The sequence below is a fragment of the Taudactylus pleione genome, unplaced genomic scaffold (assembly GCF_031769625.1).
Source record: "Taudactylus pleione unplaced genomic scaffold, aTauple2 ptg000545l, whole genome shotgun sequence".
Classification (NCBI taxonomy): Eukaryota; Metazoa; Chordata; class Amphibia; order Anura; family Myobatrachidae; genus Taudactylus; species Taudactylus pleione.
This window is the reverse complement of record NW_028284947.1, coordinates 6,619,453-6,646,144: the sequence shown is the minus strand read 5'-3', so window position 1 is coordinate 6,646,144 and position 26,692 is coordinate 6,619,453. Positions and strand designations below refer to the sequence as shown.

Here is a 26,692-nt window from a genome sequence, read left to right as displayed (position 1 = left end):
AAGCGAGGCTGACCTATTGCTGCCTCATCTCTCGTTTCCCTGCAGTCCCAGGGAGCTCTACAAAGCTGGTGAGTGTTAACTATAAAAATGATTACAATAAACAAAGAAGTTGTTTATAAGTTATAAATATCTTCTTTGTATTATTCTAATCATTTTTCTATCAAATCTCAAGAGTATGACAGGGAAGTCTCTGCCTACCCTGACTGCACGTCCCTGGTCTTTAAAAACAAATATTTTTCAATATAATGTCCGTCTAGTTAATAATTACTTTATTCATCATTAATCGTTGTTTTGGTATCCAGAAAACACACACATTTATAAAGATAACTTTCAGCTAGGTGGGCGACAAATTTGGTTACCTGTAGCCCTCAAAGATGGCAACAACATGTCCATATAAAACTATTGCACCTATTTTATTGCTATATATAAACTAATTGCACTTCTTATAGTTAACGCTTACAACCACCATCTTACAAAAACATACATATCTGATGACTTTGAACATAAAAAGATGACCAGTTTTCCAAAGTATAGACAAAATAGACTGCTACTTAGTGTATTGCTAAGTAAAATCGTTTAAGCATTTTCTTGTGATACATGACTGCCCGGTGTTGAGATATCTTTCAGTACGTCCATTGGTGTTACAGGAATTTGGTTTGGTGGAACAACAAGGAGGCTAAGCATAGACAAAGGTGCTGAAGGAGGGAGATGGTCCATGTTGTGTTGCGGACTCGGTGTAATCCTTTCAGTGCTGATGCAAGGTGATAAGTCTCGTCTAAGATGTGGGTCTTCCAAGGAGTATGGTGGAGGGTTGTCAGCAGGGGGAAAGTTTCCCAAGGCTCCTGGTCCAACACAATCATTGTAGCTGGAAGAACAAAGGGCACAAACATAGATTACTTCTTGAAAATGTCTACTCTTACTGGCATTAACCTCAAAAAAGTTTTACAAGTGTCCTTCTAGAGAGGCTCAGAAAGAGTCTTCATATTAATTGACCACTTGTGTGTTAGATAGATAATCCCTTCCGTCACCCCAGGGTTGTTGACACCGTTTCCGAGTGGAAATTAAGTTAACAGTAAGAGAATTTACAGACATCAAAGAATGAAATGTGTTTTAATTCTCACATGGAGAACTAGAAGCCCAGGGTTTAATATATACTGATAGAATAGCAGCAATAATAAAAGACTTGATGGAGACCATGATTTGAAGCTTAATGATTGTCAGCACATTGTGACGTTGGACATGTCACTTTTTCTTGTTGCATGTCAGGAAATAAAATAGACGTTAAGCTTGAGGGAGAAAAAAAAATAGTGTACAGTGCTTTGTAAGACTGGAAGCGCAGTATAAATATATATCATACTTGCCTACTTTTGAAAAAGCATTTCAGGGAGATTATGAAAGCAGCACCAATGAGCGCGTGTTACAGTGGGCGTGTACTGATAAATCTGAGAGGCGTGTCCTAAACCTGACTTACATCCAAATGTAAACCAGCCCAAAAGCAGTTAGTAAGATCTGTTTGTTGATGAAAACACACTAATACTTTTCAGAAATTCATAGGGATCATTGTGCCTTATAATAACCAATGCAAGGGAATGACACTAATGATCCCATTTGAATGTATATATCTCTGTTTTTTAATATAACAGCTTCATAATGGGGGTAAGGATGAAATGAGGGAGATTGCTAGACTCTTCAGGGAGATTGCTACTATTTCAGGGAGTCTCCCTGACAATGAGGGAGAGTTGGCAAGTATGATATATATATATCTATATACTAGTATGCTGAAGTAACTGCTTTTAATGTCTTTGCTACATACACCCTAAACCGAAATGTACTGTGTGCAGGGGCATTTCAAGATAGAAGGGGGCCCGTGTGCAGTCTCCGACATGGGCCCCCTCCTCTCAGTCACTAAGGGCAACACGGCCAGCGTCGCAGCGTCGCAGTGATACTCTCTGGGCTCTAGAGTGTGCCCAGAGTCTATATCACATGCGCAGGTCGTCACCCTGGTGGCCATTTTCCCAGTACTGCACATGTGAAAAATGATGGAAAATGACAGTGGCGGCCATTTTCCAGGCGTTTTTGCAGGCCATTCATCAAACAGGTAACGCAGGAGATATCACGGATATCTCCTACTTACATCTCTCTCCCGCTGTCCCCATACACTAGTATGGGGACCTAAATTCATCAAGCTCCGAAAATATAATATTTTTGGAGCTTGACTGCAGGAACATTCGCCATCTTCAGATGGTGTTTGCTTCCACACACCAGCTCCTTCCCTATGGGAAAGAGTCCCGGGTTGCGAAGAGGGATCCTTTTGGATCCCTCCGCCCCTGTCCGGCTCCTTACGCCGGAAGCTGGGGCTTTGTGCTCATGCATGAACTCATAGGCTAGTTCACACAAGTGCACTAGCACTGGTGAGTTAGACTCGGTAGTGCTAAGTTTCCAAAAGGAAGTGTGAAAGCATTAGTTGAGACAGCTGATTTTCGGATCAGCTATCTCTGCGCCGGAGCAATGATGAATTACTCAGGCGCTCGTGGGCAGTAGGAATTGTTAATTATCAGGGTCTGCATGGACCCCGATAATTAACATAATGAATAGACCCCATAGTACCAACCAATTAGCTCCTAATTGTCATTTTTCAAACACAGGTCTTGATTCAGAGGCGCTCGCTATTTGCAAGCTCTCGCTCTGAATCAGGGCGGATTTAAAAAAAAATAAATCTGCCTCCAGGCCGCTCACATAGCTGTGCGGATGGCCTGGCAATGATCGCGATTATCACGACCATCGGGCTTGTGACGAGACCTTTGTGGTAGGGTCTCATTCACTGCAAGCCCCTGGGAACTTCCTGCTCTAATAGAGATAAAGTGAATGGAGATAAAGTACCAACCAATCAGCTCCTGTCACTTTACAGGCTGTGGGCCGCCCACAAACGGCAGGCGTTCCTTCGGGAACGTCTCCGTTTGTGCAGCCACCCCCCCCCCCGACCCGCCTACAAAACGGGGCGAGCTGTCGATCAACATTTTGCTGCGAGCCCTGAGCGAGTTAACTTCTCACTCGCTCCGGGGCTCGCGTGCGCTCTGCCCGACCATCAACCCGCTCGCGAGCGGGTTTGAATCAGGCCCACAGCCTGTAAAGTGACAGGAGCTGATTGGTTGGTGCTTTATCTCCATTCACTTTATCGCTCTTCAAGGCTTGATACATACTATACATAGGGGAGATGTATTATAGCAGCATTTAACGTGTCGATATATCGCTTCCTGCTTCGGCTCTTTACCGAGGTGAAGCAGGAAGCACTACCGATGAGATGTATGAACATCTCATCGGCCGGAGCAGGGGAGTTATCCCTGCCTGAGTACACAGCACATCAGCCTAGTGCTGACGCGCTGTGTCTCAGTCCCGGCCGCCACCGCAGCAGGGACAGCGCTGTCCCTGCTGTGGTGATAGGGCATCGCCAGGCTGTAGCTGTCGATAGCAACAGCTGCAGCGGGCAGAACGGTCAGACGAACTGACCGTTCATACATTGCCCAGGCTATCGGCCCTGCTATCTTGTAGATAGCAGCGCTGATAATGACAGGGGCGGTATCATAACTTCATACATCTCCCCCATAGACCCTAATAAATTCTCTCTCTCCCCTTTTTCTCTTTCCCGCATTCTTTCTCTCCCACCACTACTGTCTCCTTCTTGCCTCCTCTCTCTCTTCACCCCTCCTTTGTCTTTTCCACCCTCTGTGTCTCTTTCTCTCCTACTCGCGTTTCTCACGCTCTTCCCCCCCTTTCTCTTATTTTAAATTGCCATATGGGCACCTTAAGTTATTTCAGTTGCCGTCGGTGCGATGTGTGTGTCACCAAACTGGTTCACATGTGCGTGCTCGGCAGTCCTAACGTATATCCCTACTTGCCTGGATTGTGTTTTCTCACTTTATAGAGGGCTATTTTCTATTTGCTTAGGGGTGGTGAGTGGGGCAGGGACGTGCAGTCAGGGTAGATAGGGGAGGCAGAGCATACTCCCTCCCCTAGCATACCCCCTGTCATTCTCCAGAGTTTTGACGTAAAAACTGTGTTTTTATACTTGTGTGCCTCCCGAGCCATTGACCTCACCGCACATCACTGAAGTGGGGGGCAGGTGGTGAGCAGGGGGTGGGGCAGGGGTTGAGTGGGTGCTGGGCGGTTGGCCAGAGTGTGTGAAAGGTGTTCTTTTTGTTTTTTTATTAAACTTGGCAGCAGTATCATGCCGTGCACGTTGGGTCCAACTTCATTTGCGTTCACCAATGTGATGACATCATTTTTATCAGCACTTGATTTTATTGTGTAGATATAACTAAAGCAGAGGGCTCAGACTTTGCACTCAGATGAACCCTTCCGAAAGCAGACAGGCAGGGTCTGGATAAAAGCAGCTCTCTCTCCCTCCAGCAGATGGACAGTAAATTCAGAACTAAAACGATCAAGGACAGGAATCTGAAAGCAATTAGATTGTTGTGTGTCTAGAATATGCTGCAGGATATTATGGGAGATGATTACTTTGTAGCAGCAGATGCTCATCAGGTCTAGGAAAACAAATAGAGACCCTTGTTTTGTGTAAATCTGTGCTGCACAATCCCCAGCTCACATCAGACTGTTAGGAGAGCAGATGATTCCAGCAGTGGTGCTTATGGATTTGTTTTGTCACTTAACCACTTAACTGGCTAATCGGCAAAAATTGTTTAGAAATTAATCTAATTAACCTAAAAACATATTTTTAAAACCATATTTAAATATTGTAGTTAAAATAAAATGTCTAGTGGATATCTAGCACCCACCCAGGGTCCATATGCCTCATACCCTCGGTCTTAATAGACTCCCAAGTGGCATCCCCCCCACCAGTAGTAATAGATTTCCATTGAAGCATTACCCACTCTATCCCCAATGGTAATAAACTACCATGGTAAAAGAAACTGTACCCGTCCTATAGTGGTAATATATCCATCAATCCCCACTAGTATTACCTCCCTTGGCCATAGTTTCCCCCATCCTCCCCATAGATCCTACTATATGACTGATATGCAATTGCCTTCTTTGTACTGCCCTAAAACAAGCCTTGGTCTTCCGTGGACAGGTTGCACTTTGGTAATCTTGCAGTAAATGTGCTGCAGTGGCTGAATCTAACATGACCCATTTCATCGGAATCTGTATGTAAAGCCGGCTGTCGAGATGCCTCCTATCAAAATATCGACAGCGTCACCCCGATGGTTGGTATCCCGACGGGTCGGGTAAGTATACTTACCAGTGGCATATCTATAATGGGTGCAGTGTGAGCGGGTCCAGGCAGGTCCCGCACCGCACACACTGCACCCATATATTTTTTTAAACTTACCTGTCCGAGGTCCCGCGTCGGGTGTCACTGCTGCTCTGAACACCGGAAAAATGGGCGCCGCAACCATTTTCCGGTGTTCTGCGCATGCGCAGTAGACACCGGGCACACTCTAGTGCCCGGAGTCTACTAATGCTCCCGTAGCTGGCCAGCTGCGTCAGTCTGCTGCCAGCCACCAGGGAGAGAGGAGGGGGCCCAGCACGAGGAGTGTACACGGGTACCCTCGTCTCTTAAAACGCCCCTGATACTTACCCTCCCTTCTCCTCCTAACCCTCTCTATTTGTAGCCTAACCCTCACCACCCCGCACCCTAACCCTCCCCGTTAGTGCCTAAACCTAAGTCTTCTCCCTTTGTGCCTAAACCTAACCCCCTCCCTACTGCCAAAGCTCAGCCGCCATATAGACGCCCACTGCTGCTTTCTCATATCCGTCCAATGTTGCTCTTCTACGTAAACATCGGTATCATCGACGCACATCAGGCAGTCACGCAGCATTTACAAGTCTGCCCAGCCGCACACATTGCAAGTTTCCTCGTACGCAGAGAGTGGCTAATTTATGCACGCCCATGAAACAGCGTTCAAACGAATAGACGCCTGCGTTTTTTTCCAACACCCCCTCGTCACCACCCCCCAAATGCTGACAGCCTGTCACTCACTTTGCAATGGATTCCTCTATGCGTCCATTATCGCAATGAGAATGCTGCGCATGCTCAGTTTGGCTTATAACCATGCGCTATGGCAAACGATCGCTCGATCTGCGTATAATCAGGCCGTAAGATCCAATCTCAGTGCTGTCTTATGGAGCATACACACGGTCAGGCTTGTCAGATTTGTCAGTTGAACGATTTGAACGATTTTACCAAAGTTTTGAACGATTGAACGATTTTTGACTGCATTAAAATGAATGGAATCGTCCAAGTCTGACTGCAAACACATCAGATGTCAGATATCGTTATCTGACAAACGGGAACGCGCATCGTAGATCGTCCAGGCATATCAGATATGTCAGATTATCCTTCAGATATGAACGACTGAACGATTTTTAAATCGTTATCGTTCATATCTGAAGGAAAAATCTGACCGTGTGTATGCACCATTAATCGCTTTAAAGTAAAACTAATTTAGTGATATATTTTTCTACTATATTGATTAAAATTAAATATTAATGAAATGTAAAAACTTTTTGGTATATTTATTTTGTTTGCTGTACTATTGTTTTGTTGGTGTTTGGTAAGTTTGTTTTCATAAGTCCCAGATGTCACTGTTGCTTTTGCACTTCATAAAAAAGACAAATATTCCATAGACCTCAACATACCAAAAAGGAACATCCATATAAATCATTAATGTAACCAAATGTTCCTAATTGAAATATCATGTTTATTATATTGCTAACATTTTAAAGTGCTCGACTTTGGAGCTATTGAGCTTGGTTTGTTTAGGTAATATATAATGAACATAATTTTTTTTTATTGTAATATAAGTTAAAAAAAAAGGTCACCATTAGGGAATAGGTAAGTATTTCTCATGTGACTTCACACAGTTAGTGCAGGGCAATACTTATATAGACATTTATCATTAATAGTTATAGTGATCGTTATATAGCGCCAGCGTATTGCTTCAGATATGTACTGAGCTAGGTCGTCCGGGTATGATGTACCATAAAATATCAAATCTGTGTAATTTATTTTAAAATTGAAGGAATAATGTAGCTATTTTTATTACATATATTTTTTTTTATATATATTTTTGTTTCTTTGATGGGTCTTCGCCATTGACGGCATTAAGGGTTTCAGGCTAGGATCACTGATGCGAGTGCGGCAGCAAATGCATACACAGTTCTGATGTGAAATTATGCAAATTACTTTGATCGCAATGCCACCGTGGCACAACATACAGATGCCCGCTCTCCTTTACTCACATCCGTAGTACCTTACAAGTCTGTGAAAACATCGAGTACCATCAGAGCCTCATGCACAATTATGGCAGGTCAGACCTTACCCAGAAATACTGCGTATGCCAACGCTGTGGCTAATTTATGCACGCCCCTGCAACGGCGTTGAAAAGCACTGGTACGCCTCCGTTTTTCCGAACACACCCGTCACCACCCCCAAATGGTACTTCCTGTCAATCACTCCGCAATGGGTCTGCGTAGCCACTGCGATCACAGTCCTGATCACAGTGGCTGGTTTGCGCACGCGCATGCATGCGCAGTACGCAACAATGGAACGGGTGCCTGCATTTTTGCACCTTCATCATACAGCAGCCCCCCCCCCCCCCCACACACACACACGCACACCTACCTGTGCTGACGGCCAGTGTCTGTGCGGAAGAACCATCTGTGAGCACTCCCGGTCCCCCTCCATCTTCCTGTCGATATTAGGAAAGTTGGTGCATGCACGGTAGAGAACAAAGCCTCTGGCTGCCAGAGTATTTGCAGTCAGCTCTACGGACACCATCTTTTCGAATACATCATGGAAAGATGGTGCAGCTATGAGCACTTATAGAAGGTTCTCATGGGTGCATGGTGTGCAGTGCCGTGCCCCCCGGACCCATAGGTCCGTGTACATCACACACCCTGCATCCATTATAGATACTAGTGTTCCCGCTAGGAAACGGGGGGGCAGGGTGCAGACTCGCGGCCAGTGTATCCTATGCATGCGCTAAAGGCGCAAGCTCTCCCTAAAAGGGGACGTGATTGATGGAGGAGGAGCGTGTCCTTGCTTCACACTTGGGGGCGTGCCCAGCACTTACAGAGGTGTCGGGCTTCCCCCAAGCTCTGTGAATAGATGCCGTGTGCATGCGCACGGTGTCTATTCACCCGGCGGCGATCGGTCACCGCAACTTTTCCCACCTGCGGGCCACTGCAGCCCACGGGTGGGGAAGGTTCTGGGCATGCTGTTTTAGCAGGGCACCGCTAAAAGGGCAGGGCACATTTTGCCCTTTTAAAATCGGGCAGAGCGCGGCACCCTGATACAGCCTAGTGGGAACATTACATACACCCCTTTCTCCGGTGCAATTCCACTTACAACTGATGGGGCGTAACTGGGTGACAACAGGGAGCTCACATGTAGTCTAGAGCGTGTCACAGTCGTGTAGATGAAATTGAGTTGTGTGTATGTAGAGACGCAGGTATAGGACTGGTGCATATGTACTCTGGGCGCTCGCTCTGAATCAGGGCCCTCCTCCATGAAAATGGAGCGGCCTCCTGGCCGCTCGCATAGCTGTGGGTGACCACCCACAGCATATGCGAGCGTCCATGATGATGGTCTTGACCATCGCGACCATCGGGCTTGCGATGGAGGCCCTGCGATAGGGTCTCGCTGCCGCAAGCCCTGGAGTGATTTTGGCTCTTTTAGAGCCAAAATCACTCCCACTGACATCACTAGTGATGTCAGTGGGGCCGGATTCAGATGGTAGGCGTTCCCATGGGAACGCCTCCGTCTGGCAGGCACGCCCACCAAAGGGGGCGTGCTGTCAATCAACATAGACAGCACGCCCCCTTTGGTGCGAGACCCGGAGCGATGGAGAGCCCGTCGCTCGCCGGGTCTCGTGCATGTGCACGACAGAGCTCCCTCTGTCGTGCGCATGCGCATTGGGGGAACATCGACCCGCTTGCGAGCGTCCTGCGCTCGCGAGCGGGTCTGAATGACCCCCTCTGATAGCAGTGATTGCTATTTCCAAAAGAGGATGGATAAATGGATGCAAGTCTGCATACAGGAGTGATTCCGTATTAAGATTTCGAGTGCAATATCGGTCTACTTGCATGCAACTTTGCAACAGCTCAGAGCTGCTTTGATTCCTTATCTGGAACGCCAATTAGGCCTGACATCTTGAAAATGTTTGTGTTGTTCACTGCACGCAGTCAGAGAAATGTAACACAGCAATAGAACAAATGTCCTTTAAATATTGTTTTTACTTTAATAAGTTTCTTTGATTTGGAACTTCACAGGGCTGGCCTGGGGCTATAAAGCTGGCCTAACATCTAAAGCCACATTCCTATGTAAAAATATTGCCTAATAATAATGCCACAGTATACCTGTATTTCTAAAGACACCTCTTGCAGCATTTGCATTTTAGATGGACGGAATTGCACAGCCACTTGTGTGCGGCTCTGCACAGGGACGTTTTAAGAGAGGAGGGGGCCCGTGTGCATTCCCCTCCTCTCACCCTGGCGGCCGGCAGCTGACTAGAGTGTGCCCAGAGTCTACTGCGCATGCGCAGAACGCCCGGTAAAAATGGCCGCGGCGGCCATTTTCCGGTGTTCTGTGTAGCATTGACATCCGACGCAGGACCATGGACAGGTGAGTTTTAAATAATATGGGTGCAGGGTGTGCGGTGCAGGGCCCCCATTATAGAAACGCCCCTGGCTCTGCATGTCCGTCCATCTCTAAATCAGGCCCGAAGTGCAGTACTATCTGGGACAGAGCATACAGTGACTGCAGGACATGGCTATTTTATTAAAAGAAGGACTGCATACATTCCGACACAATGGACTTTCTGTCATATGCCAGAGTTGCCAGACTGACTCTCCATGACTGATTTCCAAATGTAATACTATATTTGTTCTTGTTCACTTTGGGGGAGATGTTACAAAGTTCTGGAAAGTGATAAAGTGGAGAATGATAAACTGCCAGCCACTCAGCTCCTAACTGTCATGTGACAGGCTGTGTTTGATAAAAACGACCAGTCAATCGGCTCCTGTCATTTTTCACTCTCCAGTTTATCACTTTTCAGGGCTTAGTACGTCTAAGTGAATGGTACATCCCGTCTCTCTTCGGGTACAGGGAGCATTACCTACCATGACGGAGCGATGCATTCCAGTGCTTTGTACATATGGAGTATGTGGTAAAACCCCTGAAAACAGCATTTTGGGGGCTTTACCGCATTCACCCCTTTAGTGCATCCCAACCTTTGTATTTAAAGATCTAAACATATTTAAAACGATTCTCCAATTTATAACATTACATGCTCTGAGGTTTTGTGATTATGCCAACTGCAACTATGTTATAAGAGACAACCTTGAAAACACTGCTGCAGTTTCTACAAGGCCGCTCTGTCTGCCAACTGTTCCGAGGGCATGCTTTCACCCTGCCATTAGGCTAATATGAGCATCATACCCAGCTAAAACAACTCCTATACTAAATGGCATGACCTCTTAATTTAAACTAAATTCACCGTGAAGGGCAGCGAGAAAAAGCCTCTAATCATTCCCTATCTGTCTTACATGAAATAAAGCAGACGAGTAATATAATATAATCCAGGCCAGGGTTTCATTCATCCTCCTTATAAGGCATATTAGCGTGCTGTCCATCTATCCTGCCTGCCAACTATGATTTATTTAAATGCTCTCTCCCCTGACTTACAGAATTCTAAAAAAAAATGCACTCACTGAACAGCAATTTGAGTATAGGTTAAGTAAATTTTGATTAGAGTCCTAACATCTACCACCAATCAATGCCGTATTCTGAGAGTTTATGTTATGCAGAAGACCAGAGCTGCCATAGTTGGGGAACGCCTGTCTGTTCACTAGATAGATGGCAAGCAATACTGTCATGATATTCTACACAATGCAGAGAGAACAGGCTGAAGAACTAAAGGCCTACAAGCTAGGATGCGATCGCTCGTAGCTGGCCGATATTTGCAATCTGCATATGTATTGCGCGAACCAGTGCGAGATCGGGAAGCGTTCGATCGCTGCGCATAGACAGCCCAGCAGAGTGAGTGACAGGACAAGCCATTTGTGGGTGGTGACGGGCTGGCCACTAGAAACGGGGGAGTGGAGGTGCGAACGAAGGCGTGCCTGAGCGTCTTAACGCCGTTTCAGAGGCATGCATAATTAACAGGCAGCGTCATAGTACACGTCACTTGGTTGTATTTCACACTGAAGTGATCGCAGTGCTTGCGGCAGGGTATAGTCAACCTCAAGCACTGCGAGTGCATCCAATGGTGCAAGATGTATCAATGGTTTCATGCACTTTTTGGAGATGACGTGCGCAAGTGGGCATCTTATGAATGGCAGGTGGGCGTCTGCATACACGTAGTGATCGCACGCCAAGGCATAGTGGGCGTGCTAATGCCTTGCCGTGCGATCGCCTGCCTTATTTATTTGTGGTGGCTGGATTTGCATATGCAAGCTGCGAGCGAAGGCATCTAGCAAGCGGGTCTGAATGAGCTCCTGATTTCGATGTGACCGGTACTACACAGGTGCAGGGAAGCGGCTGTGCAATAATGTCCAACTAAAATGCAAATGCAGCAGGAGGTGTCTGTAAAAAATAGACGTCTCCTGCATGTATCTGCGATCTGAGTGCAGCGTCCGTAGACTCTACTTCGGATGACCTATTCGCTGCCCTAAGTGCCTAGTCTGCGTATACCAAAGCTTACTCAGCCTGGCTGTCGGAACCCCTCTGCCAGGTCCAGGAAGTCTGCGCCTGACGTCGCAGACCCTGCGCTTGAAACGCCTATAAAACGGAGGCATCACGCCACTGTTTTTTTTTACAACGGTCCAGGTTGCCGCCCCCTATACGCCGCAGCATGTCACTCACGCCGAGGCTAAGGGGGGACTGTGGGGGACTGCGTGTGAGCACGCTGGAACCGTTCTGCGCAGGCGCGAACACACAATAAGATATGTACGTAAACCAATGGGTAAAACAATGCAGTCGCTGCGTAAAACAACTCAGTCGCGGCTCCATTCGAGTCCACGTCTAAATAAGGCCCTGTATCTTTGTCTGTCTCTTGTACTGGAAGAATCAGTCATCTATAAAGCCTTAAGGTCACAGCGAGACAGCAACTGGTACCCTGCACATTGTATAAGACATAAATGTTTATATCAGTAGGCAGAGCAATTACATTCACAAGATTCCTAGATGCACCATCTCCTCGCTCCTCTTCTAGCTTGTGAGATCACAGACACAAGGCATTCCCATAAGACAGACAGAGCAGCATGTAGTGTAACAAAGCCGAAGAGTGCAACATCGCTTTAGTTTTTAAGATACGGGTACCATTTACAGTACTAATGGCAGTCATACGTTATTTTCCTGGGTAGCACTACAACTTATCTGTAATTGTTTCCATTATATTGTGCTTTATAGACTGGGCTATACCTTTACATGTTCTTACCATGGGGGGAAATCCATATATGTAGCACTAAGCTCTAGATAGGAGCCAAACTCTAAGGCTGGAGAAATGTCCCCAGTGCAGACAGATCTCAGGTCTCCAAAGGAAGCTGCATAGGAGATTCCATCTGTGAAGAGATTACATAGGGTAAAGATTAAAAAAGATAATAATTTGTATCTGGCGGTTCCTGAGCACCAGTGCAAAATTTGAACTGGTATCCCACTACATTCACCCCACATCGTTGTACCAAGATCCAGAGGCGGATTTAGGCCTCATGGGGCCCTAAGCAAGACACTGATGTGGGGCCCCCTTCCCCAAACAATCCATTACACTATATTTTCGTCTCACACAACACAACCCCTAACCCTGCTCCTGCTTCCCGCTCACACGACACTACCCCTAACCCTGCTCCCCGCTCACACGACACTACCCCTGACCCTGCTCCTGCTTCCCGCTCACACAACACTACCCCTAACCCTGCTCCCGCTCTCTGCACACACGACACTACCCCTAACCCTGCTCCCCGCTCACACGACACTACCCCTGACCCTGCTCCTGCTTCCGCTCACACAACACTACCCCTAACCCTGCTCCCGCTCTCTGCACACACGACACTACCCCTAACCCTGCTCCCCGCTCACACGACACTACCCCTGACCCTGCTCCTGCTTCCCGCTCACACGACACTACCCCTAACCCTGCTCCCCGCTCACACTATACTACCCCTGACCCTGCTCCTGCTTCCCGCTCACACAACACTACCCCTAACCCTGCTCCCGCTCTCTGCACACACGACACTACCCCTAACCCTGCTCCCCGCTCACACGACACTACCCCTGACCCTGCTCCTGCTTCCCGCTCACACGACACTACCCCTAACCCTGCTCCCTGAACATATTATACTACTCCTAACTCTGCTCCTGCTTCCCGCTCACACGACACTACCCCTAACCCTGCTCCCCACTCACACGACACTACCCCTGACCCTGCTCCCGCTCTCTGCACATACTATACTACCCCTAACCCTGCTTCCCGCTCACACGACACTACCTCTAACCCTGCTCCCTGCACATATTATACTACCCCTAACTCTGCTCCTGCTTCCCACTCACACGACACTACCCCTAACCCTGCTCCCCACTCACACGACACTAACCCTGCTCCTGCTTCCCGCTCACACGACACTACACCTAATCCTGCTCCCGCTCTCTGCACACACTATACTACCCCTAACTCTGCTCCTGCTTCCCGCTCACACGACACTACCCCTAACTCTGCTCCCGCTCTCTGCACACACTATACTACCCCTAACCCTGCTCCTGCTTCCCGCTCACATGACACTACCCCTAACCCTGCTCCTGCTTCCCGCTCACACGACACTACCCCTGACCCTGCTCCCACTCTCTGCACACACTAAACTACCCCTAACCCTGCTCCTGCTTCCCGCTCACACGACACTACCCCTAACCCTGCTCCTGCTTCCCGCTCACACAATACTACCCCTGACCCTGCTCCCGCTCTCTGCACACACTATACTACCCCTCACCCTGCTCCCGCCCTCTGCACACACTTTAATACCCCTAACCCTGCTCCCGCTCTCTGCACACACTATACTACCCCTAACCCTGCTCCTGCTTCCCACTCACACAACACTACCCCTAACCCTGCTCCTGCTCTCTGCAGACACTATACTACCCCTGACCCTGCTCCCCGCTCACACGACAAACGACGAATGATTTTTTTATGAAAATGAATAGAAACATTAAAAAAAAAATCCACTCCCAGAATGATGTCATACAATATCGTTCGTCGGTTGCAAAAATCTGTCATGTACATGACCGATATCTGTCACAGCAGCCCCAGGAATTTTCAAAAGATAAATCTTTTGTCTTTCAGAAAGATCTGCTAATGGCTAGGCCCCTTAACAAGGCTCTTCATAGTACACTTTACTTAAGTAATATTAATCCATTCTCATACAATCTTCTCATTAAAGATACAGTACAACACTGAATATATATATAATCCTTAAATACACAAAATGGCGACTCTCAGGCTAACAGCACCGAAATCAGGGGCGTTTCTAGAGAGGAGGGGGCCCGTGTGCAGTCTCCGACACAGGACCCCTCCTCTCCGCCTGGCGCCGGCAGCGCACTGAGCTGTTCGCGGCCAGCGCTGGAGTTATAGACCCTGGGCACTAGAGTGTGCCCAGAGTCTATAGTGTATGCACAGGTCATCAAGAAAATGGGCGTGGTGGCCATTTTCCCTGTACTGCGCATGCGCGAACGACAGGAAAATGGCGCAGCGGCCATTTTTCAGGCGATTTTGACTGATACCGGCGCCGATGTGGGACGCCAGCAGCAGAGTGGTAAGAATTAAAAATATGGGTGCAGGGTGTGCGGTGTGGGTCCCCCTTGGACTCAGGAGCCTGTGTGCCCCGCACAACCTGCACCCAATATAGAAACGCCCCTGACTACACCTGGCTGTGAAGGGTATAATACATACTGATGAATCTGTTTCCTTGCTAAAATACGAATTCACACTAAAGGCCGTATTCAATTGCCGGCGAAAAGCCGAGATCGGAGAAAAGTTTTCGCCGGTGACGTCCATTTCGCTAGACGAAAACTTTCCCCGTATTCAATTGTAAAAAGTTTTCGCCAGTGTGAAAAGTCTGCGCCTTCAAACCAGCGGATAAGATTCGCCTCTGAAAGGAGACGGAAAAAAGTGCAGAATTGGGAGTTTGGGGTGCAAAGTTGCGGAAACACCCCTGCAGCCTTGGGACAGTCCCCCAAAGGTATACTGCGTCAAAAAAAGTAATAAAAAAAAAAATATTTAGATCACCCCCAAAAAAGTACTTTAGTTTTTGGGGGCGACAAAAACAAAGTTGGGGGACAAACTTAAATTAAAAACTAGCGAAATCGACTCCAGGGGGTCCCCCAAGTATGCCCAAGCTGTTTTTTTGTTTGCTGGTGCTTGCTGAAGGTGCATTTTTTAAAAACTCACTTTAGCGATTTTTAACCATGCTTACACCCATTTTCAAGTACCTCAAATTTGCTGGGAATACTTATTTTTTTTTTTTTTTTAGAAAACTGCCAAATGCTATTCTTCACCACTTGTGCAAAGATGCTAAATAGCACCAATTTAAAGCATTAAAGCACCCCAAATACCTTCAGCAGAGCTATTCGGCGGTATACATAATGATCCCCCATGTCAGTGCATCTTTTGGGGGGTGTCAGGCTGAAATTCCCAAATCTGACAGGACTTTTCGCCAGTCTCAGTTTCACCGGGATGCGTTCTCACCTCTTTTGCAATTGAATACGGCGAATCGCGGTGATGAGCGCGATACTTTTCTGGAGGCCAAACTAGCGATGACGGCGAAAAGTCCAGCATGCGAAAAGTCCAGGACTTTTTCGCCGGCAATTGAATACTGGCCTAACCATTAAAAGTTAAATACAGTGATACGTATAACTATTTGAATTTCTGTTGTGTGGACACTATAAGAAAAAGTGGGAGATTACTCTGACAGACAGAGAGGTATATTATTGTCTAAACTAACCCAACTCCCAAGGGTTAATGGAATAAATTCTACAATTTGGATGTCGGCCGTGTCAGAGACCCTGCTGGTGAACTATGGGAATATCTGACATTTTTATATTCTGATCATAAAAATTTGTTATTATATTTCACATAATTATTTTGTGAACATTTTTGTGCATAAGAAGCTTGTGGCTAATGGTATTGAGGACCTTAAATTGCTTATAGCCAGAAGGAAAAAATATTTTCACCCGGTTGTCATTTTCAACCACTTGTCAACCATTCCTCCACCAAACAATAATAAGCGAGAGGTTGACATTTTTTATACTTGGCTCTTGAGTATAGGAGTAGAAATGGTCATGAAAAATATATTTTTATTGAGATACAAAAAGGGAGACTTACTTTTTAATGTATAGTTAATAAAGGTTAAATCTTAACAAAAACAAATACAGAAGAGTGCCCCTAAAGAGACGTTACTTTCTAGTCTTTGCACCTTGCATGGACACCCTTCGTGATTTCATTGTCATTATCCTCGGGGGAGCACCACCAACTGTATGATAAATTATCTTAGGGTGGTTTTCGCCCACTACAAATAAGTACTGTTGGTTTTTTAGTTCTTTGCATGTGATTACTTTCGGTGCAGGATCACCCTCTTTCTCTAGGTTTGTATTCTAGCATGAAATAAATATATATTCAGCTTTTCTGTGAACTTGAGAGGGTTCCTTTCCTGAAATTAGAGGTATGGAAAGACTGTATGCCAGAAACCAGTCAAGTGCTACACTGGAGGTTTGACGAACATATGTATTGTCAGGTGTTAGATTATTGAGGGAAAGCTTCATACCGAGGCTTGGATTCTCAAGGCGCCAGTCTCCTCCCCGATCTTTCCTCAGGCTTCCAATGATGATGGTGACACAGGATAGGAAGAGAACCAGTCCTATTACAATACCAGCCACAGCCAGCGGGGACACCAGCAATGTGGGATCATGGGTGCTCCGGATGTAACCAAAATATTCAGGAAAGGGGTTACTCTGGTTTAACTGAATTTCTGCAAGTAAAAAAATACACATTATTACTTGGAGCAGGAAATCTGACTTTATATACATGTTGTGTGCACAGTGGAGAAAACCATATTATGGGCTTACCCATTATTCCTACAACCCATCAATTTACTTAAAATAAGTGACATCACCAAATAGTTGTCGTGAATAAGAGTTGCCATACTGGCGCAAACAAAGTGCAAGAATTTATCACAATTCACTTTATACATTTACCTTACCTAGAATATCTAACAGACTCTCAAACAATGTGGTGATATCTACTGGACTTCTATTGGATCGCTGAATCGCTCTATCTACTGGAGAGTGATTCTCCTGGGAGCACTTATCTGCCCTGGTGTAAACACAATTATTGCCACTTGGGTTTACTGAGGTGGGCATGGCTTGATAACACTATTGCCCCATCTATATAATAATTATGTAAGGTCTGGCCAGGGGCGTCTATAGAGAGGAGGGGGCCCATGTGCATCCACCATCAGGGACCCCCTCCTCTCACTCCCGTGGCCACAACCGACTGTCACGGCCTGCCGGCCACCACAAAGTCAATAGACTCTGGGCACTAGAGTGTGCCCGGAGTCTATTGCGCAGGCACAGAACGCTGGGGAAATGGCGTGGCACCATTTTCCCGGCAATTTCCTCACAGCACATGACACCGGAAAAATGGCCATGACGGTGATTTTCTGGAGTTTGAGCAGCGCTGGGAGACCCGATGTGGGACCTCGGAGAGGTCAGTTTTACATAATATGGGTGCAGGGTGTGTGGTGCAGGCCCCACCTGGACCCGGGGGCCCGTGTGCACTGCACCCATTATAGAGGGTCTGGCCCATCTCCAACATACAAGTGCAGTTAGAACCTGGGCACTCCCCAATGGCTCCTACTTCTAGGGAGATGGGACAGACCTAAAATAGGAGGATCCACTGGGTAACGGTAACTGGGTTAGTATGGGGGTGGGATGGAGCAGGAGGACAGGATGGAGTGGTGGGTGGGGCCAGACAGAGCAGCAAAGCGGGACAGAGCCGCAGTCAGAGAAGGGGACAGGATGGGGAGGGGCAGACTAAGGTGACCCGACTTGGCATATGCCAAGTTCCCTTTACTAGTCCATGTAATCTTTTCCTTCATTGCCTCAGGATCTCATGAACGCAAGGTAGAAAAAGTAGGCAAGTGTGTAGTAATTGTATCCATAGCTTTCTGCGCTATTGTACAAAAAAATTAAACTGTCATCCTCCGTATGCTTTCATAGATCTTATATATAATATAATTTGCTTAGTCCCTTTGTCCGGAATGCTCTTTGAATTTGAATATCTCAAAGACGAATTAATATATTAATGTGATTCTTTTGCGATGGATTTCAATCAGCAATGAATTACAGAATTTGGAATAAAACTATCAAATTTGATGGGAAAAAAAAATAAATAAAAAAAAATCGACAAAAACCATAACAAATGCTTTGGTATAGCTAACCTGAAAATGTCAAGAAAACTACCAGCACAGAACCGGCACAGTGACCTGGGGGAAGCGGGATAGGGGTGACCGCTGCCGGCTGCTGTTCTCAGGAACTAGCCATGTGCGGACACAGTTTACGTTCTGTCCAGTTCAGCTCCTGATTGGCAACCTGGCTCCGTGACGTAGCTATTACATAAAGAGGGAAGGCGCGCGGGCGGCACAAGTGAGGCTGCCGCCGTAGGGGGTGCTCTTCCCTCACCTACTTTCTCCAACATGTGGATTCCGGGCTCGCAACTCCCAGCCAATCAGCACTGGGTTTGCGCCTCTAAATCAGTGCCTATTTTCTCTGCTTTCCACGAGAGCTGCCGGCAGCCGCTGATTGGCAGGAGGCTGGGAGACGGTGAGGTGGAGTAACAGTGCCTTATCATTTGCGTCCATAGGGGCTCAGCTTGCAGTCCATGGCCAAATATATCATCACACTTACAAATTGGAGAAATATTACAATAGAAAAAATCCCCAAAAACCATAAAAGGCCGTGGCTTAGCCGGTTATGTTTCACACACATTTTTTATAACCCGAATCCGTCGTATTAACATATGATCTAGCCATTGTCTAACAAAGCATTTTCCGTACTTGTGTTCTGGTTTCAAATTGGCGAAATGTTCGCCACGGGCATACTAGTCAGTATATATTGATTCAGCACATTACAGAACAACATATGGAACCACAGATTAGGTTATATATGGAGCATTTGTCTTATGACTTCAAGGTCAAATGTCACCCTCACTTAGACTGCATTTGTTATAGCCGATTAATAGGTTGAATTATTATGAATGTTTAATATAAAATGACTGTCTTCGTTATGTGAATGTGGCACGTACAATTTAAAGAAAAAAAAAAGTCATTTCTAATATATATAGCGCACTTGCTGTTTAGTTTGAATGAGTTGTACTGTAACTTTGAAATGTGTACTACTCTTCATATGTGCGAATATATGTCACAATTGTGTACATATTCTGCACCCAACTTCTGCCCTACAGACCCTTTGTGTTCCTTTTGACACATAGGGCCGTATTCAATTAGGCTTGAAAACCCGTTATCGGTGATACTTTATCGCCGATGACATCATTTTCGCAGGTTTGAGTTATCCCCGTATTCAATTTTCCCGACTTTTCGCCGGAGTGAAAAGTCTATGCATTGGGATCAATGGTGATACGAAAAAGTATCACCATTGAATAGATGGCGAGAACAAGAGCAGAATTGGGGTTTTGGGTGCAGACTTCCAAAACCACCCTGCACCCCTTGGACAGTCCCCCAAAGTTATTCTGTGTCAAAAAAAAAGAAAAAAGGACCACAGGCCACCCAGGGCGTAGGGAGGGCGGTTCTAGTGGAGCGCATGCTCCAGGTGCTGATAATGTCAGAAGGCACCGCACGCTGAGCCCAGACTCTGGCTGTTGAGCTGTCTAATTAGTTAGAGCACCTCCCCCGTCCCTAAGCTCCGCCTCCCAGCTCGGCCTCCCATGTCTGCAAGTGGCCTTGGCTTTCACTGGGTACACGGACGCACGTGACCTGACTTTATGACGTCATGCTGAATGTACACTCTGTGAGTGAGTGTGTGCCTGCCTAGGCCGTGTGTGAATTGAAGAAGAGCCGAGGAGAGGAGCTGCATGCTTTACACAGGAGCAGGAGGTGTGGCCTGATATCTGAGATATACAGATGGCTGCAGCCTCAGATACTCTTGGAGACTGAGAGGAGACCCAGTGTGACAGCCTGTCCTGGACCCTGAAAGTGATGAGAGGGGCCACTGCCTAAGGTAAGTCTATCTTAGTGACAGTTAAGTGTAGCTACTGCAGAAAAGGGGTGAGTAGGGGATCTGTGCATTGCACTTAGTATGGGGGGGGGTATGTGCATTGCATTTAGTGAGGGGGATGTGGGCATTGCTTCTAGTAAGGGTGAGGGGGAACTGGGCATTGCATTTTGTAAGGGTGGAGGGATCTGTGCATTGCATTTAGTAAGGGTGGGGGGATCTGTGCATTGCATTTAGTAAGGCTGGGGGGGATCTGTGCATTGCATTTAGTAAAGATGGAGTGTGTGTGTGCTCTTTTCATTTAGTCTGCAGACTGCAAATGAAGTATAATTTGTGGGATCTCCATAATGGTTAGATGTAGAACATTCATTTGCTACTGTGCACTACATTAAAAATTGTTTGTTTAAAAGGTATATTTCAGAATATCGTCATATTAAAACAGCGACATATAGAGAAAATTATTGACAGAATTTTCATATTTTGGCCTCTATTCACCACCACAATGGCTTTGAAATGAAACAAACAAGATGTGCTTTAACTGCAGACTTTCAGATTTAATTTGAGGGTAATTACATCCAAATCAGGTGAACGGTGTAGGAATTACAATGGTTTCTATATGTGCCTCCCACTTTTTAAGGTGCCAAAAGTAATGGGACTATCAACTCAAAAGCTATTTCATGGACAGGTGTGAGCTATTCCCTCGTTATTTCATTATCAATTAAGCAGGTAAAAGGTCTGGAGTTGATTCTAGGTGTGACATTTGCATTTGGAATCAGTTGCTGTTGACTCTCAATATGAGATCCAAAGAGCTGTCACTATCAGTGAAGCAAGCCATCATTAGGCTGAAAAATCAAAACAAACACATCAGAGAGATAGCAAAAACATTAGGTGTAGCCAAATCAACTGTTTGGAACATTCTTAAAAAGAAAGAATGCACCGGAGAGCTCAGCAACACCAAAAGACCCGGAAGACAACTGTGGTGGATGACAGAAGAATTATTTCCCTGGTGAAGAAAACCCCCTTCACAACAGTTTGCCAAATCAAGAACACTCTCCAGGAGGTAGGTGTATATGTGTCAAAGTCAACAATCAGGAGAAGACTTCACAAGAGTGAATATAGAGGGTTCACCACAAAATGTAAACCATTGGTGAGCCTCAAAAACAGGAAGACCAGATTAGAGTTTGCCAAACAACATCTAAAAAAGCCATTACAGTTCTGGAACAACATCCTATGGACAGATGAGACAAAGATCAACTTGTACCAGAGTGATGGGAAGAGAAGAGTATGGAGAAGGAAAGGAACTGCTCATGATCCAAAACATACCACCTCATCAGTGAAGCATGGTGGTGGTAGTGTCATGGCGTGGGCATGTATGGCTGCCAACGGAACTGGTTCCCTTGTATTTATTGATGATGTGACTGCTGACAAAAGCAGCAGAATGAATTCTGAAGTGTTTCGGGCAATATTATATGCTCATATTCAGTCAAATGCTTCAGAACTCATTGGACGGCGCTTCACAGTGCAGATGGACAATGACCCGAAGCATACTGCAAAAGCAACCAAAGAGTTTTTTAAGGCTAAAAAGTGGAATGTTATGCAATGGCCAAGTCAATCCCCTGACCTGAATCCGATTGAGCATGCATTTCACTTGATGAAGACAAAACTGAAGGGAAAATGCCCCAAGAACAAGCAGGAACTGAAGACATTTGCAGTTGAGGCCTCGCAGAGCATCACCAGGGATGAAACCCAAACCCAGCATCTGGTGATGTCTATGCGTTCCAGACTTCAGGCTGTAATTGCCTGCAAAGGATTTGCAACAAAGTATTAAAGTGAAAGTTAGATTTAGGATTGTTTAGTTTGTCCCATTACTTTTGGCCCCTTAAAAAGTGGGAGGCACATATAGAAACCGTTGTAATTCCTACACCGTTCGCCTGATTTGGATGTAATTACCCTCAAAATAAATCTGAAAGTCTGCAGTTAAAGCACATCTTGTTTGTTTCATTTCAAAGCCATTGTGGTGGTGAATAGAGGCCAAAATATGAAAATTCTGTCAATATCCCAATATTTATGCACCTGACACAGATATATATATATATATATATATATATATATATATATATATATATATATATATCAAGAAATAGATGGGTACAGCGCCACTACCTGTATAACTTACTGAGTGAACCAAATAAATTGTATAGTGTATAGCAACTTGGCCTATTAGTGTTTCGGTGTCTGCTCTGAGTCAATAGTGTAATACCAGTGCGAGTATTATTAGAAACAGTGAAAAACAAGGGAATTGACAATCAGGCGACTAGTTTGCTAGATGTGTAAAATCACACACAGTGAGAGATACAATGTAGAACAGATGAGTTATTGGTTAACTCATCTGTTCTACATTGTATCTCTCACTGTGTGTGATTTTACACATCTAGCAAACTAGTCGCCTGATTGTCAATTCCCTTGTTTTTCAATATATATATATATATATATATATATATATATATATATATATACATACTGACACTCCACTAAAGTCAAATAAATATCTTGTCTTGGCGCCCTCCTGGGGGTGATGTACACCGTTGTGATATATGGTATAGAAGGCGGCACTTACAGAACTTCCACACGGTAATATATTAAATGACAATTAGACCATCATGTAGCCGACGTTTCAATCTCCTTTTATTGGAGATTTTCCTCGGATCAACCAAAAATACAAACACATATGCAGATTTTCATATAAATGATTCCTTTATTGACCACCACGTTTCGAGGTGCTTAACCCCAACCTCAGGTGAAACATCGTGCTGGCTGCACCTGTTTGCTATTTAGACAGTTTGTCACTAAACAGTACAATTGTTGTGCACAGACAGTGAGTAAGGTGGGTGTAATGAGTATTATAGACAATGGGGGCCTGCTACAATCAGTTAGGGGGGGGGGGGCCCGATTAGAGGTTCCCCATTGCAGAGAAACCCCCCATAATCTTATGGTTATTATTTTTATTTTATTAACAGAACTACTTTAGTGGGTTGGAATATATCATTTCAATACCTCATCTAGGGCTCTATTTATTAACATTATTTTTACTAAAATAAAGTGAAAAAGGGTGTCTTCACACCCTTTTCACATTATTTTAGTATCACCTTTAGTTACTATAGGGCAATTGGAGTAGAATTAGTAAAATTCTACTGCAACCCCTAAGTATCACTTATTTTTAGTAAAGCAGATCGCATTTCCCATAATTGTAATGGGAAATGTGATCCGACCATAGTTACTAAAAATAAATTGTAAAAAAATACCAGGGGAAGCCCTGTGATAATAACGCCACCTGGAGGTGGCGTTATCCAGGGTCTCCCCCGGTTACCGGGCTCCCACTCTGCTCTAACGGGGAGAGCAGAGGCGGGAGCCGGTACCAGTAATCAGCTATGTGGTCTAAACAGACCGCAAGCTGATTGCTGTAAAAAAAAAAATGAAACATTTTTTTTTTACTTACCTGAATCCAGGGACCGGTGATCGGGCCTCCGGTGATGGCTCCTCTCCGGTCAGCTGGTCTCCCACAGTGCACTGCTGCCCGGTCATCAGGTGATCGGGCCCCAGTGCAGTAAGGGAGATCACCTGATCGGGAAGCCCAGAGAAGATCACCGGAGGCCAGTAGGATGCAGGCAAGTGTAATGAAGGGAGGGGGGGGGTCGCGGGGGTCTGCGATTGTGGGGGCGGGGCTTAGCGTCGGTGGGGGGTAGCAGCGACGGTGGGTCGGCGCATGCGCGGGCTCTTAGTCGTGGTATTTTTTCAGAAAATACCGCGACTAGAGTGCGGATGGGATCCGCAGGGACAGAGCTTTATCGCAAGCTCTGTCCCTGCAAGGGATTTATAGTAAATCCCTGTGATATTGCCTGAATTCGCAATGCGAATTCACTCAGTAATATCACACTACAATCCGCATTCAATATGCGGATTGTAGTAAATAGAGCCCCTAATGTTTATTTTTACATCCCTGTAATTTAACCCCATATGCTGGACACACCTCGTCCATGGAACACTTGGGGGGGGGGGGGCGCCATAGCATACACATGCTCCGGACACCCTGGCAACACGCTACACCTCTGAGACCACCCCAAAAAAGGTACTTTCATTTTGGGGGCAAAAAACAATAATTGGGGAGCAAACTTCTAAACTAACAAAATAGACTCAGAGGGGTCCCCAAGTATGCGGCAGGGGTTTTTGTGATTGCAGTTGGTTGCTGCTGATGGATTTTCAAGATTTTTAAAACTTCACATTAGCCACTTTAAAATATGTTCGTACCCATTTTCATGTACCCCAAATTTGATGGGACACCTTATTTTTCGCCAAAAAAGTTGCTAAATACTATTCTTCACTACTTTCCCAAAGACGCTATACAGCATCTATTGAGACCGTTTAAAGATCCCACATACCTTTAGCAGGGCTATTCGGGGGTACCCATAGTGATCCCCCCATGTCAGAGCATCTTTTGGGGTTAAAAAAAAAGAAATTACCCTAGTGGGTATGCACAAGCGCTGAGATGAGCTGTTTTGTCTAGCAGCCACTATATTAAGGGATAGTCACTCCCTAATACACATAGAAATAGAACAAGGGATAGTGGCGCTGATATTTTGATTATATTACATATATAAATAAAATATGGTGCTAAATAAAATTTAAATATTTAATACATATAATTAATAATAATGTTATCACTGTTTCCAGTTGGATATACACAATAAATATTGAACATTTGATAGCATGTGATCTCACCCACAGCCTCAAGTCCATATTAACCAGTTCATATATAGCCTTTATAGGGTAACATAGGGAATGCCAATATAATGCGTGGAGACTGTCTGCTGGATAGTGGTCCTGGTTGCCGCTAGAGGGATGTCCCTTTTAGATGAATTGGTCAAATTATTGGGTCCTCAAATATGCGGTGTCCAAGGGCAGCAAAGGGCTGGCTGCGGCCAGTGATATATGTCTCCTTTAGTGGCTAAATCCTTATGGTCCCAAGGGCTGCTTAAAGGCAAAGAGGTAAAGTCCAGATGGAAGTTTCCAAGTTGAGGTAAATATAGTGGGGTGATGATCCCAAAAGCGTGACGCGTTTCACTGCATCAAGGTGCAGCTTTATCAAAGGACCCCCACTATTTTTACCTCAACTTGGTCTGAATGAGCTCCTCTGTTCCCTTGTCCCACTCAACACTTTTCTTCATGCCCTTTGTAGTACCATTGTTTCTAAGAGAACTTTGTACGGAGACTCTGTTACACTTTTCCTCCACTTCTATATAGAAATTGTTTCTTCTGGCACCACCTAAAGATTGTATATTCTGATCTATAATTGTATCCATCACTCAGAGATTAGAAGGAACTGTGAGAGTTTTTTTTGAATGTGTGGTTACTATGTGTGACATTGGAAATAATCAATTGCTTTTTCCAACATTGCGCTAAACCTTCTATACTCCTTTGTCTCAAACTATTCATTCAGGAAGATAACATCTGTTTAGATTCAGATTACTGCTATGCAATGGTTATAGGCAACAATACATACACAAAGCTGTTGGTGATCTAGAACGGCTTGTCCACACTAAATTGATCATGGCATTTTCCTGTGTCAGTATAAGGTAAAGCCGGGTACACACTAGACGACATTTTAAACGAATATGCTGATAACGACCAATTGTTCATCCAGTGTGTATGCACTATGTCACTGGCGATGCGTGACCTCGTCCGTCGGACCTACATGTAGGTCCGACGGGCGATATAGTCAGCGGGGGGCCATGCTGCCGAAGGCCCTCGTCATCATTCCGTTGCTGCCGGCATCGGAAAGTGTGTATGCACTTACCAATGCCAGCACCCCGCCAGGTCTTGTTGCTAATGAGGTCGGTACACACTAGACATCATCTAGTGAACCGGATTAAGAGCTAAGTACATTATTGCAATTTGTGTTGACAATGGAGGAGGTACAGCAGGAGGTCAAAGGACGTCCAAGAACCACTGCTCCTCAGGTGACTTTCCTGAATTGTGGACGTACACCATTTTTTGTCGTCATTTGCACTTTTGCATATCAAGTATTTAATTGCACATCTTAGGGATCAATAAATACTTTGCTAGCAGTATTGTTTTCAAGATTGGCTTACTAACTTACAAAGCCCTACATGACCATGGCCCAGGGTACCAAAAGCAGCTTCTGATTCCTTGCCGTCCCACTCGATTACTGCGATCCGTTGACAAAGGACTATTAACAGTACCTAGAATCTCCCGGAATTCGTCTGGGGGTCGAGCTTTCAGTTTTGGGGCTCCAACCTAATGGAACTCACTTCCCCGCACAGTTCGAAAGGCCTCCACTCTAGAATCCTTCAAAAATAGACTCAAGACTCGTCTCTTCACCCAAGC

The 26,692-nt window shown here is 45.5% G+C and overlaps 1 protein-coding gene across 1 annotated transcript in view; it reads right to left on the bottom strand.

The window, feature by feature from the left end:
- Window positions 1–252: 252 nt before the first annotated feature.
- The window catches only part of BEAN1 (brain expressed associated with NEDD4 1), a 41,629-nt gene continuing 15,189 nt past the window's right edge, over window positions 253–26,692 (bottom strand). Inside the window, exons 3-5 of the mRNA XM_088451284.1 lie at window positions 16,828–17,031; window positions 12,459–12,582; window positions 253–865 (exon numbers count right to left, since the gene is read on the bottom strand). Coding sequence (XP_088307410.1) covers window positions 577–865; window positions 12,459–12,582; window positions 16,828–17,031 — 617 coding nt within the window. The 3' untranslated portion in view covers window positions 253–576. The remainder of the gene's footprint in view (window positions 866–12,458; window positions 12,583–16,827; window positions 17,032–26,692) is intronic.